At 38.5% G+C, this 21,341-nt stretch overlaps 2 protein-coding genes and 1 long non-coding RNA gene across 6 annotated transcripts in view; 1 reads left to right on the top strand and 2 right to left on the bottom strand.

The window, feature by feature from the left end:
• GPRASP1 (G protein-coupled receptor associated sorting protein 1) overlaps positions 1-14,894 on the bottom strand; it is a 315,299-nt gene extending 300,405 nt beyond the window's left edge. The window contains exon 1 of one of the 4 annotated variants that reach the window (XM_054544888.2): positions 14,772-14,894. The gene's annotated coding sequence lies outside the window, so the exon portion shown is untranslated. The remainder of the gene's footprint in view (positions 1-14,771) is intronic. The other 3 variants (XM_054544887.1, XM_054544889.1, XM_054544880.1) reach the window with 3 other exon arrangements.
• Positions 14,895-16,261: 1,367 nt separating this feature from the next.
• Positions 16,262-20,867, bottom strand: ARMCX5 (armadillo repeat containing X-linked 5). The gene is given in 3 exon segments (NM_001131601.1): positions 16,262-18,539; positions 18,910-18,955; positions 20,569-20,867. A coding segment is annotated over 1 exon segment (1,677 nt). The 5' UTR covers positions 18,278-18,539; positions 18,910-18,955; positions 20,569-20,867; the 3' UTR covers positions 16,262-16,600.
• Positions 20,868-20,974: 107 nt separating this feature from the next.
• Positions 20,975-21,341, top strand: part of LOC134760909 (uncharacterized) — a 29,750-nt gene continuing 29,383 nt past the window's right edge. The window contains exon 1 of the long non-coding RNA XR_010138984.1: positions 20,975-21,302. This is a non-coding gene — a long non-coding RNA (uncharacterized LOC134760909). The remainder of the gene's footprint in view (positions 21,303-21,341) is intronic.

Raw genomic sequence — 21,341 nt, 5'->3', positions numbered from 1 at the left:
GATATACCTAATGCTAGATGACGAGTTGGTGGGTGCAGCGCACCAGCATGGCACATGTATACATATGTAACTTACCTGCACATTGCGCACATGTACCATAAAACCTAAAGTATAATAATAATAATAATAATAATAATAATAATAAAAGAAAAAAAAACAATAATGAATGGGTCAAATGTCAAAGAAGACATAACAGCTCTTACTATATATGTTCCTAAAGACAGAGTATCAAAATATTGGAGGCAAAATGTGATAGCATTGCAAAAAAAAAAAAGCAGGCAAATTCACTATGATAATTAGAGATTTCAACACTCTCAGTAATTGAAAGATCCACTAGGCGGAAAAGCAGTGAGGACACAGTTGTACTGAATAGCACCAACAATTAACTGGTTCTAATTGACATCTGTAGAATATTTCATCTAAAACCAGAATATACATTCTTCTAAAGATCACATGGAACAGACACCAAGATGGACCATATTGTGAGTCACAAAAAGTACCTTAACAAACTTAAAAGAGCAAATTGGTCAGTGTATGTTCTTGGACCATAATGGAATTAAACAAGAAAGTAATAGAAATGTAGCTGTCAAATCCAAAATATTTGAAAATTAAACAACACATTTCTGAATAACAAATAAATCAAAGAAGAACTAACAAGAGAAATTTTTTTAAATAGCTTAAAATAAATCAAAATGAAAATATAACATCAAAATTTGCGGCATGCAAATAAAGCAGTGCTTAACAGTAAATTTATAGAATTGAATAGATATATCAGAAAAAAGAAGTATCAATAACATTAATTATCTAGCATGCCACCTTTAAAAACTAAAACAGGAAGAGGATACTAAATCCAAATTGAGCAGAACAAAGAAATCATAAAAGAGCAGAATTCAGTGAAATTGAAGGCAATAAGGAGATAATAAGCATTAGAGTTAAAAGATAAGAAAATTTCAGGCTGGGCGTGGTGACTTACGCCTGTAATCCCAGCACTTTGGGGGGCCGAGGTAGGCAGATCACTTGAGGTCAGGAGTTTGAGACCAGCCTGGCCAACATGGTGAAACCCCATCTCTACTAAAAATACAAAAATTAGCCTGGTATGGTGGCGCATGCCCATGCCTGTAGTCCCAGCAACTTGGGAGGCTGAGGCAGGAGAATGGCTTAAACCCAGGAGATGGAGGTTGTAGTGAGCTGAGATTGTGCCATTGCACTCTAGCCTGGGCGAGAGCAAGACTCCATCGCAAAAAAAAAAAAAAAGAAAAGAAAGAAAAAGAAAAATTCAAATCAACAACTAAACTATACACCTTAAGGAATCAGAAAGAGAATAACAAACTAGGCCTAGAGCCAGCAGAAAGAAGATAATAGACACTAGAATGGAGATAAATATGGAGTAGAAAACAACAAGGAAAATCAGTAAGATCAAAAGTGAGCACTTGAAAATATTTTTTAATGACAAACCTTTAGCTAGATTGACTTTAAATGACGGAGAACTCAAATTAATAAAATCAGAAATGAAAGCAGAAATATTATTACCACTTTATAGAAACAAAAAAAGAGTATGAGTACTATGAACAACAGCATGCCAAAAAACTGGATAACCTAGATGAAATGGATACATTCCTAGAAACACACAATTTACCAAAACTGAATAATTAAGTAATAGAAAATCTGAATAGACCTATAACTAGTGAGGATATCAAATCAGTAATCAAAAAACCTCCCAACAAAGAAAAACACTGGACCAGATTGTTTCACTAGTAAATTTTACTAAACATTTAAAGGAGAATTAACAGGAATCCTTTCCGAGCTCTTTAAAAAATAATGAAAGAAGAGGGGCTACTTCCTATTAGCTTGGTACCAAAGTCAAAGGTACTATAAGAAAAAACTAACAACCATAAACCAATATTCATTATGAATACTTATGCAAAATTCTCAAGAAAATACTAGCAAACCAAATTCAGCAACATATTTGAAAAATTATACTCCATGGCTGCATTAGTCCGTTCTCACACTGCTATAAAGATACTACCTGAGACTGGGTAATTTATAAAGGAAAGACGTTTAATTGACTCACAGCTCTGCATGGCTGGGGAGGCCTTAGGAAACTTACAATCATGGTGGTAGGGGAAGCAAGCACATCTCACATGGCAGCAGGTGAGAGGGAGAGTGCAGGAAAAACCACCATTTATAAAACCATCAGATCTTGTGAGAATTCACTCACTATTATGAGAACAGCATGGGGGAACCACCCCCATAATCCAATCACTTCCCTCCCTCAACAGGTGGGGATTACAGGTCCCTCCCTCAACACCTGGGGATTACAATTTGAGATGACATTTGGGTGGGGACACAGAGCCAAACCATACCATTCCATCCCAACCCCTCCTAAATCTCATGACTTTTCACACTTCAAAACACAATCATGTCTTCACAACAGTCCCCCAAAGTCTTAACTCATTTAGGCATTAACTCAGAAGTCCACAGTCCAAAGTCTCATTTGAGACAAGGCAAGACCCTTCTGTCAATGAGCCTTTAAAATCAAAAGTAAGTTAGTTACTTCCTAGATACAATGGAGGTATAGGCATTGGGTAAATGCTCCTGTTCCAAAGGGGAGAAATTGGCCAAAACGAAGGGGCTACAGGCCCCATCCAAGTCCGAAATCCGGCAGGGCAGTAATTAAATCTTAAAGCTCCAAAACGATCTCCTTTGACTTAATGTCTCACACCTGGGTTATGCTGATGCAAGAGGTGGGCTCCAACGGCCCTGGGCAGCTCTGACCCTGTGGCTTTGCAGAGTACAGCCCCACTCCCAGCTGCTTTCACAGGCTGGTTGTTGAGTGTCTGTGACTTTTCCAGGTGCACAGTATAAGGTGTCAGTGGATCTACCATTCTGGGGTCTGGAGGATGGTGGCCCTCTCCTCACAGCTCTGTAAGGCAGTACCCCAGTGGGGACTATGTGGGCTCCAACCCCACATTTCCCTTCCACACTGCCCTAGCAGAGGCTATCCATGAGGGTTCCACCCCTCCAGCAGACTTTTCCTTAGACATCCAGGCATTTCCATACATCCTCTGAAATCTAGGCAGAGGTTCCCAAACTGCAATTCTTGACTTCTGTGCACCCACAGGCCCAACACCATGTGAAAGCCACCAAGGCTTGGGGCTTGCATCCTCTGAAGCAACAGCCTGAGCTATACCTTGGCCCCTTTTAGCCACAGCTGGAGTTGAAGTAGCTAGGACACAGGGCACCAAGTTCTGAGGCTGCACAGAGCAGGGATGCCCTGAGCCCAGCCCATTTTTCCCTCCTAGGCCTCCAGGCCTGTGATGGGAGGGGCTGATACCAAGATCTCTTACATACCCTGGAGATATTTTCCCAATTGTTTTGGTGATTACCATTTGGCTCCTCGTTACTTATGCAAATTCCCTCAGCCAGCTTGAATTTCTTCCAAGAAAACGGGTTTTTCTTTTCTATTGCATCATCAGCCTGCAAATTTTCCAAACTTTTATGCTCTACTTCCCTTTTAAACATAAATTCCAATTTCAGATCATGTCTCTAAAGTTCAAAGTTCTACAGATCTCTAGGGCAAGGGCAAAATGCTGCCAGTCTCTTTGCTAAAGCATAGCAAGATTGATCTTTGCTCCGGCTCCCAAGAATTTTCTCATCTCCATCTGAGACCACTTCAGCCTGGACTTCATTGTCCATATCAGTATCAGCATTTTGGTCAAAACCATTCAACAGGTCTCTAGGAAGTTTCAAACTTTCCTACATCTTTCTGTTGTCTTCTGAGCCCTCCAAACTGTTCCAACTATGCCCATTAGCCAGTTCCAAAGTTCCCTCTGCATTTTCAAGTATCTTTATAGCACTGCCCCACTCTCTATGGTACCAATTTACTGTACTAGTCCATTCTCACACTGCTATAAATATACTACCTGAGACTGGGTAATTTATAAAGGAAAAAGGTTTAATTGACTCACAGTTCTGCATGCCTGGGGAGGCCTCAGGAAACTTTCAATCATGGCAGTAGGAGAGGCAGGCACATCGTACATGGCAGCAGGTGAGAGAGAGCATGCAGGGAAAACTATCATTTATAAAACCATTAGATCTTGTGACAATTCACTCACTATTATGAGAACCACATGGGGGAAACCACCCCCATAATCCAATCACTTCCCTTCCTCAACAGGTGAGGATTACAGGTGCCTTCCTCCACACATGGAGATTACAATTCGAGAAGAGATTTGGGTGAGGACACAGAGCCAAACCATATCAAGGACCAAGAGGGACTTATGCCTGGAATGTAAGGATGGTTCAACATACAAAAATCAAACAATATACTATACCCTATTAACAGAATTAAGAGAAAAAAAACACATCATCATCTCAATTCATGTAGAAATAGCATTTTAGAAAAATTCAACAATCCTTCATGAAAAAAATAACACTCAACAACCTAGGAATAAAAGGAAACCTCCTCAACTCCTCAACAAAACAAAGGACATACATGAAAAGCCCCCAGCTAACAACATATTCAATGGTGAAAGACTGAAAGCTTTTCCCATAATATCAGCAACAAGACAAGAAGTCCATTTTTCCACTTCTATTCAACATAGTATTTAAAGTTCTAGCCAAAGCAATTAGTCCAAAAAAAAAAAAAAAAAGAAATAAATACATTCTCAGCAAACTATCACAAGGACAAAAAACCAAACACCGCATGTTCTCACTCATAGGTGGGAATTGAACAATGAGAACACATGGACACAAGAAGGGGAACATCACACTCCGGGGACTGCTGTGGGGTGGGGGGAGGGGGGAGGGATAGCATTAGGAGATATACCTAACGCTAAATGATGAGTTAATGGGTGCAGCACACCAACATGGCACATGTATACATATGTAACAAACCTGCACATTGTGTGCATGTACCCTAAAACTTAAAGTATAATAATAATAAAATTAAAAAAAAGAAATAAAAGGTATATAAGTTGGAATGGAAAAAAATAAAAGTATCTATATTTACAGATGGCATGATTATACATATAGAAAACCCCAAAGATTTTCCCCAGAAATGGTTAAAGCTAATAAACAATTTCAGCAAAAGTGAAGGATACAAAATCAACAAAAATGTGGTGTATTTTGTATACTAACAATGGTACAATCTGATAGGGAAATTAAAAAAAAAAACTATTTCTTTTTTTTTTTTATTTTTGAGACGGAGTCTTGCTCTGTCACCCAGGCTGGAGTGCAGTGGCGCAATCTTGGCTCACTGCAAGCTCCATCTCCTGGGTTCACACCATTCTCCTGCCTCAGCCTCCCAAGTAGCTGGGACTACAGGCACCTACCACCACGCCCGGCTAATTTTTTGTATTTTTAGTAGAGACGGGGTTTCACCGTGTTAGCTAGGATGGTCTCGATCTCCTGACCTCATGATCCGCCCGCCTCGGCCTCCCAAAGTGCTGGGATTACAGGCTGAGCCACCGCATCCGGCCAAAAAACTATTTCATTTACAATAGAATCAAAAAAATAAAATACTTAGAAATATGCTTAACTAAGGAAGCCAAAGACTTACACACTGAAAACCAGAAAAGATATCCTATTTAATCGATCAGAAGACTTAATGCTGTTTTCAATACAATCCAAAGCAATCTATAAGCTTCCATGTAATTCCTATTAGAATCCCAATGATGTGTTTTGCACAAATAGAAAATACTATCCTAAAATTCATATGGAATCTCAAGGGACAATGAATAGATAAAACAGCCTTGGAAAAGAAGAACAAAGTCGGAGGACTAATGCCTCCTGATTTCAAAACTTACTATATATAACTAAAGTAATCTAAATAGTATGGTACTTGAATAAAGACAGACATATAAACCAATGGAATAGAATAGAGAGCCCAGAAATAAACCCTCAAGAATATGTTCAAATGATTTTTGACAAAGGTACCAAGACTATTTAGTGGGAGAAGAACAGTGTTTTCAAAAAATGTTGCTGGGACAACTCGATAACCATATGCAAAAAAAAAAAAAAAAAGTTGGACCTTACCTTACTCAATATACAAAAATTAACTCAAAATGCATGAAAGACTTAGCAGAGAAAGAAAGTAGGTTAGTGCTTCCCAGGGGCTGATGGGAGGGAATAACAAGGAGATATTTTTTAATATGTATAATTTTAATTTGAAATGATGCAAAAGTTCTGGAGATCAATAGTGGTGACAGTTGCACAGCAATGTGATTGCACTTAACACCACCAAATTGGACAGTTAAAAGTGGTTAAAATGGCAAATTTCATGTCATGTGTATTTTACTATAATGTTTAAAAAAAATGAAATGTACAACTTATGGGTAGACCTTAAAGTATACTAGGGACTTTAGTTGATAATAATGTATCAGTATTCATTTATCGTTTGAAAAAAAAGTACCATACTAATACAAGATGCTAATAATATGGGAACCTGTGGGCACCGGGTGGCAGAGGTGGGATATGGGAGAAAAGTAATATATGGGAGCTCTCTGTATGTACTTTCTGCCCAATTTTTCTGTAAACCTAAAACTACTATAAAATATAAAGTCAGTTTTTCAAAAAGCCAGTATTATTGCATTTTTGGTGTTTGACTTCTGTTTTTTTCCCTATATGTTTTAAAAGCCAAATGCATAAAACTATAATTATAAATCTGTTAATAGGCACACAGTATATAAAGATCGAATTTGTGACAATAATAACATAAAGAGGGAGATGGAAGTATAAAGGAGCAGAATTTTCATATCATTGAAACTAAGTTGGTATTAATTTAAACTTGGATGTTGTATAGTTAAGATATTAATTGTAATACCCAGAGTAACCACTAAGAAAAACAATGGAAAAAAATACAAAAAAAAAGGAGAAACGAGAAGTGAATGAAAGTGATACACTAGAAAAACTATCGAATTATTTTCCACAGTGGCTGTACCATTTTATATTCCCACAAGCAATGTATAAGAGTTCCAATTTCTCCACATCCTTGCCAATACTTAGGTTCCATTAAAAAATTATAGACATACTAGTGTGGAGTGGTGTAGCTATGGTTTTGACTTGCATTTCTTTAAAGACCAATAATGTTGAGCATCTCTTCATGTGCTTGTTGGCCGTTTGTATATCTTCTTTGGATATATGTCTATTAAAGTCCTTTGCCTAGTTTTTAATTGTGTTATTGGTCTTTTTACTGATTGATAAAGTTATTTAAATATTAAATACCATTATTTTTGGTATACTAGAAAAAGCACATTAACAGGAGTCTCAAAAAGGCAAAACCTTTGAGCCATTTTCTCTTGCTTCTTATCCACTTGGGATTTACACACCAAGGGGTGATATTCAAAACTTTTGACTCAAAATAAATTATTATCTGTTTAAGGAATTCAAAGGTGATAGAGAGGCCTGCTCTAGAAGCACAAGCTTTTTGTGTACTTGGTCATTGTCTCACTGAGGGATAAATCTTCAGCCCTGGGCTAGGGTTTATCATCTAAGGTGCTTTGAAGAGCATAAAATTACTTCAATTATGTTATCTCAATGAAATAAATCCCCGCTAGAGAACAAACAATATTGACATAGAATTCTTCATTAAACATATATACTGCTTAGGGTCACTTTAGTGCAATCAGATTATGGGATTTGCTGTAGCACAGAATGGAGTTCTAACATAGGAGATCAGATCATATGTTTGCACATACAACCATTTTCTCACTTTTCATTTTGGATCATATATTTCAGTGTGCCTAACTTTCTTCTCTGGTAAATAAATCAATTCCCCAAAAAACATTAACATCAATGAGATCTAGACATGTTTGAAAATCCTGTAAGTATCACCTTAGAGAGAAAAAAAATTCTCAGCTAAGAAAATGGAATTTCATACTTTACAGAGCCTGTTCCCACAACTTCGGGTATTCAACTAGGTCAGTAATAAGAAGACACTGCCAGGCATGGTGGCTCTTGCCTGTAATCCCAGCACTTTGGGAGGCTGAGGTGGGTGGATCACAAGGTCAGGAGTTCAAGACCAGCCTGACCAATATGGTGAGCCCCTATCTCTGTGAAAAATACAAAAATTAGCCGGGCGTGGTGGCGTGCGCCTGTAGTCCCAGCTACTCTGGAGGCTGAGGCAGGAAAATCGCTTGAACCCAAGAGGCAGAAGTTGCAGTGAGCCGAGATCACACCACTGCATTCCAGCCTGGGCGACAGAGCAAGGCTCCATCTAAAAAAAAAAAAAAAAAAAAAAAAAGAAGACACCATTAGTTGTGAATGAACATTAATAAAAATGTGTTAAGTATATTTTAGAAAATAAACTGTCAGATTTTATTTTACATAGTACAAAGATGATTGTCTAAACTGTTCTTACCACCACCAAGATGATTTAAGCTTTTATACATTTTGAATAGAAACTTCCTTCAAGAAGAGCTTAGTAATCTTAGTGTTGAATTATATCATCTAATATAGTTTTGAATCATTATTTATTATCATGCTAATTATCAATAACTTATAATTATCTGAAGTGTCTCAACATATTTGAAACAGCTAAAAGAATAAAAGGTCACATAATAGTAAACTCAAGTTTGTTAGTGCTATGAGATGACTTCTATTTGCATATCAGGAATTTTGAATATTAAGTTCAGGCAAAGAAAAAATGCTTTTCTCTTCAGACAATTCTTCAGCCTCCAAAATCTTTCTAATAAGCATTTTGCTTATTAGATTTGTAAATTGATTTGTATTTGTATTTGTATTTGTATTTTATTTTAATTTGTATTTCCAATTTGATTCTTTTCTGTGAGTTTAGAGAGCTTATTTATTGTCTTCAACATTAGTAAAAACATAAAAGGAAGAGATACCATTTTCATCATCAGATTGGTAGATATGTTTAAATATGCAGATAGTACTGCTGGTGAGTGTGTGAGGAATGAGGAGCTTTGATATACTGAGGAAGCATAAGATGATATAATCCCTTTGTAAGGAGATTTCTAGTGTCCACTAAAACAAAAAAATGCCTATGACCCAAGACACCGCAAAGAAGGACACAACCCTCTGTGGAACAAGAAAGGGAAGAGAGAAGGGTAAGAATGAGTAAGGGTGGGGACACAGAAAAGCCAGAGATGTTATTCTAATAAAGATCCCACTACATGTAAGGATACATCAAAAGTGGGGGAAAAAAACATTATTATTCCATAACAGCATGTATAAATAAAATTTTAAAAAATTTAAATTGCTTTTCTTTAGGGAATATGGAGGCTTTGGTGACACTGAGGCAGAGTTTTAGTTGAGTAGTGGAGAAAGAAACTAGATTGCAATTGTGTGAGGACTGAGTAAGAAATGAGAAAGCAGAGACAACAAATGCGGAAAACTTCATTATTCTGAAAGGGTGGAGAGAAAGATAGCTGGAAAAGTGTGAGTTTAGTGTTAGGAAAAGGATTTTTTTCCTCCCAAGGGAAAAATGATTATATGTTCCATGCAGATATGGGGAAACCTATAAAAATAGTGGGGTTAAAATACAGGAGAATGTAAATAAGTAGGAAAGCGAAAGTCCCTAAGAAGAAGCAAACACTGACAGAACTGAAGAGAAAAAATACAGTTTTATAATAATAGTAGGAAACTTCAAACCCCATACTTAATAATGAACAGAGCATCTAGACTCAAGATCAATAAAGAGATACAGGACTTGAACAGTGGTATACATCAACTAGACCTAACAGACATATATAGAACTCTGCACCAAACAACAGCAAAAACACATTCTTCTAAAATAAGTCTCAATGAACTCTGTAAGACTGATATCATGTGAAATATCTTCATTGACAATGGATGAAGCTAGGAATCAATGCCAGAAAGAAAAATAAAAAATTCACATATATATGGAGATTAAACAACACACTCTTAAATAACCAATGGGTCAAAGAAGAAATCACAAGGAAAATCAGAAAATACTCAGAAATGAATAAAAACAAAAACAGCATAACTAAACTTATGGGATGCAGCAAAAGCAGTGGTCAGAGAGAAGTTTATACTATAAACACCTACATTAAAAAATAAGAAAGATCTCAAATCAATTACCTAACTTTACACCTTGAGGAACTAGAAAAAGAAGAGCAAACGAAACCCATAGCTAACTGAAGGAAGGAAATAATAAAGATTCGAGTAGAAATAAACAAAATAGAGAATGGAAAAACAGTAGAGAGAACCAATGAAACCAAAAGTTGGTTCTTCAAAAAGATAAAGAAAATTGACAATCTTTCAGCTAGAGACAAAAAAAGAAGACACAAATATCTAAAACCAGAAAGGGGGAACATTATTACCAGCCACACAGAAATTTTAAAAGATTAAAAGTACACAATGAACATTTATACACCAACAAATTAGATAACTTAGATGAAATCAACAAATTCTTTTTTTTTTCTTTTATTATTATTATTATTATTATTATACTTTAGGTTTTATGGTACATGTGCGCAATGTGCAGGTAAGTTACATATGTATACATGTGCCATGCTGGTGCACTGCACCCACCAACTCGTCATCTAGCATTAGGTATATCTCCCAATGCTATCACTCCCCCCTCCCCCCACCCCACAACAGTCCCCAGAGTGTGATGTTCCCCTAAGACACATGCACACGTATGTTTATTGCGGCATTATTCACAATAGCAAAGACTTGGAACCAACCCAAATGTCCAACAATGATAGACTGGATTAAGAAAATGTGGCACATATACACCATGGAATACTATGCAGCCATAAAAAATGATGAGTTCACGTCCTTTGTAGGGACATGGATGAAATTGGAAATCATCATTCTCAGTAAACTATCCCAAGAACAAAAAACCAAACACCGCATATTCTCACTCATAGGTGGGAATTGAACAATGAGAACAAATTCTTAAATACATGTGTAAATTATACAAACGGACTCCAAATCTGAATAGAAAAGACACTGAACTGAATAGAAAATCTCAACTGACCCATAAAGAGTGAGGAAATTAGACCAGTAATCAAAAACTTCCCCAAAAAGAGAATTCCAGGACCAGACGGTTTCACTAGACAATTCCAACAAACATAAAGAAGAGTCAACAACAATCCTTCTCAAGCTCTTCTAAAAAGTAGAAGGGGGAATATCTTCTAACTAATTCTACGGAGCCAACATTACTCTGATACCAAAACCAGATGAAGACATCACAAGGAAACATTACGTACCAATATCCCTTATGAATATAGATGCAAAAATTATCAACAAAATCCCAGCACAACAAATCCAACAGCATATTAAAAAGATTATATACCATGACCAAGTGGGATTTATCCTAGAAATGCAAGGGTGGTCAACATGAGAGAGTCAAACAATGTAATATACCAGTTGAATAGAACAAAAAAATCTGCGCATGATCATCTCTGTTGATACAAAAAAGATATTTGATAAAACCTGATATCCTTTAAAAAAACACTCATAAAGTTAGGCACAGAAAGGAACTTCCTTACCATGATAAAAGACATTTATGAAAATCCCACGGCTAATGTCATATTCAATAGTAAAAGACTGAAAGCTTTCACTGGGAAGATCAGCAACAGGACAAGCATGCCCGTTTTCTGCACTGTTATTCAAGTTACAGCCAGAGCAACTAGACCGGAAAAAGAAATATGTGGTAACCATATAAGAAAAAGGAAGATAAAGTATTTCTATCATGGATGACATGACCCTATAGATAGAAATTTCAAAAGAATCCACAAAAAAACTACTAGAGTGAATAAATTCAGCAAAGTTGCAAGTGACAAAATCAACACACACATATCAGTTATGTTTCTATATACCAGCAATGAACAATATGAAAAAGAAAGAAAATAATTCCATTTACAATAGCATATAAAAGAATGAAATACCCAGGAATAAATTTAACTAAGGAGATGAACAACTTACATACCTAAAACTATAAACTATTGCTAAAAGAAGTTAAAGATCAAAATAAATGGAAGGGCATTATGTCTTTATAGTTTGGAAACTAAATATTATAAAGAGGGCAATACCCCCAAGCAAAATTTCAATGTGAAAATTCCAAAGACTTTTTTGTATAAATGGAAAAGCTGACTCTAAAATTGACATGGAATGGAAAGGGACTCAGAATAACAAAAACAATCTTGAAGCAGAAGAACAAAGTTGGAGCACATACACTTCCTGATTTCAAAATGTACTATAAAACTACTGTAATCAAAATTCTGCAGTACTTGATGAGATAGAGAGGTCTAGTTTCATTCATCTGTATATGGATATCCAGGTTTCCTAGCACAACTCAAAATGGATTATAGACCTAAATGTAACTATGAAACTACTAGAAAAAGAAAACATAGGAGAAATACATTGGTCTGGGCAATGATTTTATGGATAAGACCTCAAAAGCACAGGCGAAATAGCAAAAGTAGACAAATGGGATTATATCAAACTAAAAAGCTTCTGCACAGCAAAAGAAACAATCAGAGAGCGAAGAGATAATCTACAGAATGGGAGAAAATATTTGCAAACTATTCATCTGACAAGGGACTAATATCCAGAATATATAGTCATGTATTGCTTAACCATGTGGATACATTCTGAGAAATGTGTCCTTAGACATTTTCACCATTGTAAGACTATCACAGATTCAGATTTTCTTAAGATCTTCTAAAAGAAGAAGGGCAAAAAAGCTCTTCTACTTAGAAGAAGAAAAGTACTACTTACAAATACCTAGATGGTATAGCCTACTACATACCTAGGCTGCGTAGTATAGCCTATTGCTCCTAGGCTACTCACCTGTATAGAATGTTATTGTATTGAATAATGCAGGCAATTGTAAGACAGTGGTAAGTATTCATGTATCTAATCATATAAAAGGTACAGCAAAAATTTGGTATTATATTCTTATGGGACCACTGTCATACACGCAGTCCATCATTGACTGAAACATTGTATAGAACACGACTATACAAGGAGCTCAAACAACTAAACAACAAAAACACGAATAATTCAATTTAAAAATTGGCAAATGATCTGAATAGGCATTTCTCAAAAGAAGACATACAAGTGGCCAAAAATTATATGAAAAAACACTCAACATCACTAATCATCAGGGAAATGCAAATCAAAACCACAATGAGATATCATCACACCCCAGTTAGAATGGCTATTGTCAAAAAGACAAAAAAAATAACAAATGCTGGGATGGATGCAGAGAGAATGGAACTCTTATACATTGTAGGTGGGAATGTAAATTAGTACAGCCATTATGAAAAACAGCATGGAGATTTGTCAATAAACTAAAAATAGAACTATCATATGATCCAGCAATCTTACTGCTGGGTATGTATCAAAAAGAAAGGATATCAGTATATCAAAGAGACATCTGCACTCTCATGTTTATCACAGCACTATTCACAATAGCCAAGATATGGAATCAATATAAGTATCCATAAACAGATGCAAGGATAAAAAAATGTGGTATATATACACAACAGACCACTATTCAGCCATAACAATGAAAGAAATCCTGTCATTGGTGGAAACATGGATGAACCTGGAGGACATTATATGAAATAAGCCAGGCACAGAAAGATAAATACCACATATTATCATTCACATGTGGAAGCTAAAAAAGCTCATCTCATAGAAGTAGAGTGTAGAATAGTGGTTACTATTAGGACGGTGCAAAAGTTATTGTGGTTTTTTTTTTCAATTAAAAGTTAAGAGAATATAGGGAAAGGAATGGGGAGGGAAAGGTTGGTTAACAGATACAAAATTACAGCAAGATAGGAGGAATAAGTTCTAATGATCTACATGGCAATGTAGGGTGACTACAGTTAACAATAAATAATTGTATATTTTCAAATAGCGAGAAAAGATTTTGAATGTTCCCAAAACAAAGAAATGATAAATGTTTGAGGTGACAGAAACACTAATTACTCTGATGTTTAAAACTATACCACTTTTAGAAGAAAACATAGGGGTATCTTTGTGACCTTGAATTTGGTGATGGATTCTTAGATATGACACCAAAAGCACCAGCAACAAAAGAAAAAAATAGATAAATTGGGCTTCATTGAAATTAAAAACTTTTGCACATCAAATGACATCATCAAAAGTGAAAAAATCTACAGAACAGGAGAAAATATTTGCAAATCATATAGCTAATTAGGGGCATGTATCCAGAATATATGTATTTTAAAACTCCTATAATGCAACAATAACCAAAAACACAATTAAAAATGAGCAAAGAACTTAAACATACATTCTCTAAAAAATATACGCAAATGGCCAATAAGCACACGAAAAGATGCTCAACATCATAAGACTTTTGGGAAATGCAAATTAAAACCACAATGATATACTACTTCACGCCTCCTAAGATGGCTATTTAAATAATAATGGAAAACAACAAGTGTCAGCAAGAATGTGGATAAATTGGAACCCTTGCATATTGCTGGCGGGAATGTAAAATGGTACAGGCACCGTGGAAAACAGCTGGTAATTCCTCAAAAAGCTAAACAAATCATACAACCCAGGAATTCCACGTCTAGGTATATACCCAAAAGAATTTAAATCAGGGACTCAAACAGATACTTGTACTCCAATGTTCACTGCAGCAATATTCATAAGAGCCAAAAGATGGAAATAACCTAAGTGTCCATCAACAGATGACACCTCATGAACAATCTAGGAGATGACTTCGCATCCCACAATTCCCATCCAAGGAGAGACCATCAACTTTGTGCTTTGACACAAATACATACACACCCCACACTCACCCTTCTCTTTAGCTGATGTTGGAAAATTCCATAGCCATCAACTGATTAAGTGTGTGCTCCACAGGGCATTTGAGACACAGAATTATTTCCAAAGGGTCTGGTCCAATTGTATTTTGATGATCTCCAACACTGAGAGTAGTACCCACAGCTGGTATTACAGGCTACAGGAGTTCTGTGGATTAAAAAATGTTATAAAGAACTTCAAAAATCATCTAAATTGAAGTTTCACATTGCAAAAAAACTACCTTGCTTCCCTTAATGCACAAGTGTAGCTAACTGTGCTTCATTTAAACTTTTAGATGTACCACAATAGATTCACAACTGATCCTAGTAGAAATTAAACTAGAGATAGCTATTAAAAGTAGGGATCCATTACACCATATTGAGATTTTCCACTTTAGACCTCCCCCTAAATGCATAAAAAGTTAGGAGAGGAAGGTCAACAGAAAGACCATTTGTATACTGATCCTAATATTTATATTTCCCAGTTCTGGGCAGTAAATTAACAGTAAAAGAGGCAGGGGGTAGGAGAGGCAGAGGTGACCCCAAAATCCTAAACTATACATTGTCATTCTATTCCACAAACCCTTGCAGAGAACCTAGCTTTTGTTAAGAATAAACAGGACAAGCTTAGTATAGACAACATGGCTTCAGCTCTATAAACTATGCAAATAGACAGAACAGTGGGTTTTATGGGAATTAATTTCTTCCTAACTACACACTTCTAAAGGAATTTGGTATCCTGTGGCTATGCCATACATAGAGCTGAGCTCTGACCAGAAAGAATCAGCACAAAAAGGGGCTGCTACCAACTGTGGTACAAATCACCAAGTCCAAACATTGGCCAGAAAACAAAGGTAAGGAGTAAACAGTCACCAGGATGAGACAGATGAGATTATCTATGAAGCAGTTTCAGTGGGTAATCCCCAGAAAGACTCTCCTCTGAGGCCCAGGACTTCAGGGGAAAAGAATCCCAGATGAAGCAGTAAATCTGATACCCCTGGATAGGGAGGGAGCTGTTGAAGGTACAGTGGGGCTGGGTCCCTTCAGAACCACACTTCCTGTGCAGCTGTCCATGGCTTACTGAATAGGGGTGAGAACCAGGAATACTCTTGGGGTTAAAAAGCTTCAAGGCATCCTGATGAGACATTTTATGTGAAAAGCTGAGCACAAATTCTGGAACTGAGACTACAATGAAAGCATCTGTATTCCCTTCCTCCTTACTCCCTTCCCCAGAGCTGCCCAGATAGGGCTTCTTTCCTCATTTGAAGCCCTATCAGTAGGAGCCTACAGACAGCTAATAGCACAGTCCTGTCTTCTTGCATAGAGTGATTCTACTTCTTAAGTATGTCGAAACTAAATAATCTGTCAATGTGAACTTGTTTTGTTTGTGCCCCACTACAGACACACAGGCAGTGTTCTTCACCATCTTTATGCTCTCTGTGCTTTATCCCCCCAGACTAGATTTCAACTGAAGAACTAGGACAATATTTTCACCAGTTTTAGCATGCAACTTTATTAACAACATGTAAATAAAATCTCAAAAGAATACACTTATATCAATATAAAGCACAGAAGTATAGCTTACTCAGGATGAATATTCATTATCAGGTCACGCTGCAGAAATACTAAAAATATCTCAATTTATATTATATAGCACAATAAAAATCAGCACACGTTCAGGAACTCAAGATTAATTGGTATCCATAAAATTGCCTCCCTCAATCAACATGGAAAACATAAGTATTGAATTTATAATTACAATATGCATTGATTTCATATTGCAACTCCAAAAAACTGTTTGAGGTTTTATGAGAACAGAGGGGTATTCAGAGTTTGAGTATTAATCGTATGACTTTATCTCTCACTTCAGGATCACTGTGCTCTGCTAAGTCTTGGAGTTTCTGACCAAACTGTTTTGCTTCCTGGAATATTGAAATAAGCTCAGATTTAGTGAACTTTTCCTTGGTAAATAGCTTTGCCTTTGTTTTGAACTGAAAATTTATATTCTCAAATATTTCAATAATATTAAGAATATTGGCCTTTGACTCATTCTTGTTAAAGGGTGCAACCAATGATGATAGTACTTTGGCACTGATCAATTCTCTTGTATTGGCGTGATTTTTAGACAAACACGAAAATACTTTTAAAACATAAAACTTGGTTTTGACACTTCCCTTGTTTAACAAGGTGAGGAAATCTGGAATATAACTGGTAATCACATAGTGATCTTCAAATTTTACACTCAAGTGCCCTAGTAATTTCAGTCCAGCCAGCTGCACAGGGGAGTTCATGGGGCAAGAGAGTATGCCTTTACAAACTTGATGTATATATGACTCCCCTGATTTTGGTCCTTCGGAAGACTCAGAGCTGTCATCCACCATACTTAAAGCTCTAGGGTGTTCTTTAACATTGGGATTATTGACCAAGTTTTCAATCATAACAGTAATACCCACATCATGAATTATATCTTGAGTAAATGGATAAGCAGGACTGATGCCCATTATCATTGTAGCTATTTCATGAATGAAAGGATCCTTAGTTAACTTAAGGAGGGCAACAAGTTTATCAAACTCTTTAGGCTCTAAACTAAAGCCACGTGATTTGCAGTGGCAGGCCTTCGGATTAGGCCCATACTTTTCCCTTTGCCTAATCTGTTTTTTGATCTCAGCTAAGGTCTGGTAATAAGGCCCATGATAAGGTGGGATCTTGGTCAAAGGTCGAATCCCCAGAGGAGTTTCAATCAAGGTCTCAACCAGGGTCCAGTTTCCTTCTGGAGGAAAGGATTGCTCCCCTCCCTCAACTGGAACTAGGACAATATACCTGGCCCTTGACCATGCTATTACCTTTTGTTTTATAGTAAGTGTGGGTTTGTGTGTGGGCTTGGGCTTTTCCTGGATCTTAGGTAGGGGCTTATAAACTTGAAGAGAGGTCTCTTCTTCAGGCCAGAACCAGGACCCTACACTAGGCTCTTCTCCAGTCCAGAACCAGGAGCATATATTTTCTTCATCCTCATCACTGGATTTCATCCCAATGCTGGCCTCTTCCCTTCTGTCAGGTCTGGACCCAGTATTGGCCTTATCATGTGACTTGGCATAGGACTTAATATTTGCCTCAATGACAGCAACAACCTTGACTTCAGACTTGGTTACAGTACTGACCCTAGATATAGGCATGGCCCTTGACTTGGTTTGTGGCACTATACTGCGTTCTGCCAGGGGTTTTGTCTTAGTCTGAACCATGACTCTAGTCTTAGTTGTATCTTCCACCTTGATCACTTCCCTTGTCACAGCCATAGCCTCCCTGTAGGTCACTGTATGTGTCCTGGTCATTGCTCCATCACCAGCTTTGGCCTGGGTCACTGATTCTGTTTTCAGTTCTGCCTCAGCCACTGCCTTGGCCTGGGTTTTACCATTCACTCTAGCAGCAGCAGGACCACTGATTCCATCTTGCAGGCCAGCCTCAGCCTTTCCTCTAGCCCTTGCTTCTGTCCCAGAGTCAACCATGTTCCAAGTTTAAGGTAAGGACAAGTTATATACCCCCACCCGTCTCAGCCTTGACTGAAGTTTTGTCCCGGTTGGTGTTTTCACACAAAGTCCAGTAGTCACTCTGTCCCCTTTCCAACTACAGGCTCTGCCAGTGATATAGAAAACATGCAGAGGAAGCTCACTCAAGGTAGGGAAGGATGGTTGTGCATGGGCCCAGCCCTGTGGAGGGTGGTGGTCTTCAGCCACTCCAAGGCCACCAGATCTGCCACTGAAGTAGGACCTAGGGGTGGAGGAAGGAAATGGGGCTTTCAGTCTCTTCCAACTTTTTTCTCCTCATGCTGATCAGCACAGGGAGACAGGAGAATATGGAGATTCAGTGCTAGGTGAGAGAGGTAGATAATTAGCAAACTCTCTCTCCCTTCATTTCACCCACTCCCTACACTTCCAAGTGCCATCAACCTTCTTTCCAGTCACCAAACAGGAGCATAAGGAGAAGGAAAACTGGATGAGAAGCTGAGGAATCCCTTTAGTGGTTCTTGACCCCTGCTGGAGACAACCAGCTCTCCACTACTCCATCCTACAGGTCTACCCAGGCAATACCCACACTCATACCAACCTGCACTGATCTGGAGTAACTTTCTCCTCCTTACCTTGCTTCCAATGGTGACAAGCCCTACAGCAGATCTACAGGCAGACCTATGGACAAATAAACAAACAGGAGAATGTGGAAACTGATCTCCTGGTGATAGACCTTGGTCCCTGGCCCCTATTCTTGCCTTTCCAGATACACTTTGTCTAGTGTTTCCCTCCTCCTAGTCCCCTCTCCCCCACTGCTTTGTTTCAGGGCTACTCCTCCTCCTCCTTCCTATTGCCCACCAGTGATTGCCCTAGAATGTCCCTCGTTCAGATTAGACTAGATTCAAGCATGAGAGCAGGACAAGCAAGTGGAGAGTGGGAAAGGCAGGTCTTAGTATTCTGTACCCCCACAATTTACCAAGACTCCCAACTAAATCAGCAGCAGCAGGGGGTGGGGCAGATGGGAAATAATTGGTAAAATGACAAAACAGAAGAGATGGAATTCTCTAGTAGAAGTTGCCCCCCTGTCCCTGTACCTTTACACCAATCTTAACAGATACAGGGCAATTTTCTCTTCTTCGTAATTTCCTAGTTTTAAGTTGGGTGGCCATTTTACAAAACTTCACAACTGACAGTTCCACAGACCTGGGGACAGATCTACCTACAGGGATTCACAAAAACAGAGACCAATAAATTAAGACACAGGAGAGAGTTGAGGCTGTCTTTGGTAGAGACCAGCACCTAGGGCACAGATTCTTTCTGGATACAGGTACCTGTTTGGCAAACATTTTCTATCTCCCCTTTTTCTCCCACTCCTAAATCTCCAAGCCTCTCTGCTCTATTCTCAAAGTCTGACAATTCCTATACAGAGACAACTCAAACATCCCTACAAGGTAGTAGGAGTGGTGTTAGTAGGGACGAAATGCCTAGACAAACCACGGAGGCTGGGGAAAAAATGAAAAGTATTTATTTCCATATTTCATCTGGGTTCCTATGTTTCCTTCCTCTCTCCCAAAGCCTATCATTTTCTGCAACATAATGCGGGTAAAGGAGGACATGTTAGGAAAGCTGGCAGAGAGATCTGGAGGCTCCCTTACACTCCTGCCTACTCTAATCTTAGCCATCTACCACCTCCAAGTACTGCCTCCCAAGTACTACCCACTCTGTAAAAACCAGGCCAATGTTCTTTTCCTCCTCCTCTCCCCTTGAGGTCTGCTGTCCCCTACAGATCTTTACAGAAACATGGAGTGCTGCAAACTTAGGAACAGATCTACACATAAAAATGCATGATACACACCCAAAGAACAAATGAAAAGACAGAGAGAAAGACGTGGTTATTAATGGTCAGACCAGTAACCAAGACATGAGACCCTTTTCGAATCCAGAGCCTTGATTATCAAACATTTACAACCTCTTTTTACATTCTCTCCCTCTCAGGGCTCCCCAGACAACTGTCCTCGCCTGTGGAAGTAGCCCTCTCTTCCTCATCTAGTCTGCCTTTTTCCTGCTAGAAGCTGCAACCTTTTTCTTCCCAAGCATGGTCTGAGGTTAACCGAGTGTATGGAAATCAAGCTAGAAAACGGTAGATCATTTTTTTTTAATTGTTGTGTGCCATTCCAACTACCCATCTCTCTCTCCTTCTCACCGCCCGCCTCCCATCACCAGGTCGCGTATCCAGTGTTCACCTCTGATACCCACATCCACCCGCAAGCGATGCCCACCTTCTCACTGACCTTCTCTGCTTGGATCAGAGGCAGTTTTCTTATTTCCTTGCCTCGAGATGCTGTGTCATACAGCAGCAGGAACAGACAGTCAGACACAAGGACTCGAGGCAATGGCGGCGGCTGTGTATGGGGATTGACCCGCACCTGGGACTCAAGACGAGATAACCGCTTTATCAGATTAAAGACTGCGATTGGCAAACTGTTGTCACTTTTGGTATTCTTTTCTCCTTCCTGTTCCCAGGGATCCTCAGAACCTCGCGCGTAGTTACCATTTAACATCTACCTTTTCCTCCGCAGACTAGGTTCTTCCACGTCCGGGTTACCCACAAACGGCAGTGGGAGGAGCTAGAGCGTAGTTTATGGGGATCCGGCTTATGGAAGCGGAGTGATATCAGGCTTTGTTTAGCGCCGCGACTCTTTCTGTCGGAGGGCTCCCTGTCCTGTGCCCTGTGGTCGCTTCAGGTATTGGAATGCGCAAGGGCGAATTCCGGATATAGGGAAAACGGCGCTGGAACAAGAGAAGCAGAGACATACCAGAGTGTTTCTGTATTAGTTCCCCTTTTGCGGGAGCTCCCCCCACCAAGCCTACCATTCTTTCCTGAACTGAAATGCACACGGGTTTCCAGCTGTGGTGTCAGGAAATTTCTTCTGGCCTGACAGGCGGAAGTGTTCCAGTCTTTCGAAGTTCATCTCTCCAAACACAGAGGCCCACTGAAATGGGCGGTCTCGGGGTGGCGCCCAAGGTAGGAAAGTCAGCAAAGAGTCAAGACTGAGATAGGAGG

This window comes from Pongo abelii, chromosome X (genome assembly GCF_028885655.2).
Source record: "Pongo abelii isolate AG06213 chromosome X, NHGRI_mPonAbe1-v2.0_pri, whole genome shotgun sequence".
In the NCBI taxonomy this organism is placed as follows: Eukaryota; Metazoa; Chordata; class Mammalia; order Primates; family Hominidae; genus Pongo; species Pongo abelii.
Note: the sequence above shows the minus strand (reverse complement) of the source record. Positions and strands in the feature narration are given on the sequence as shown.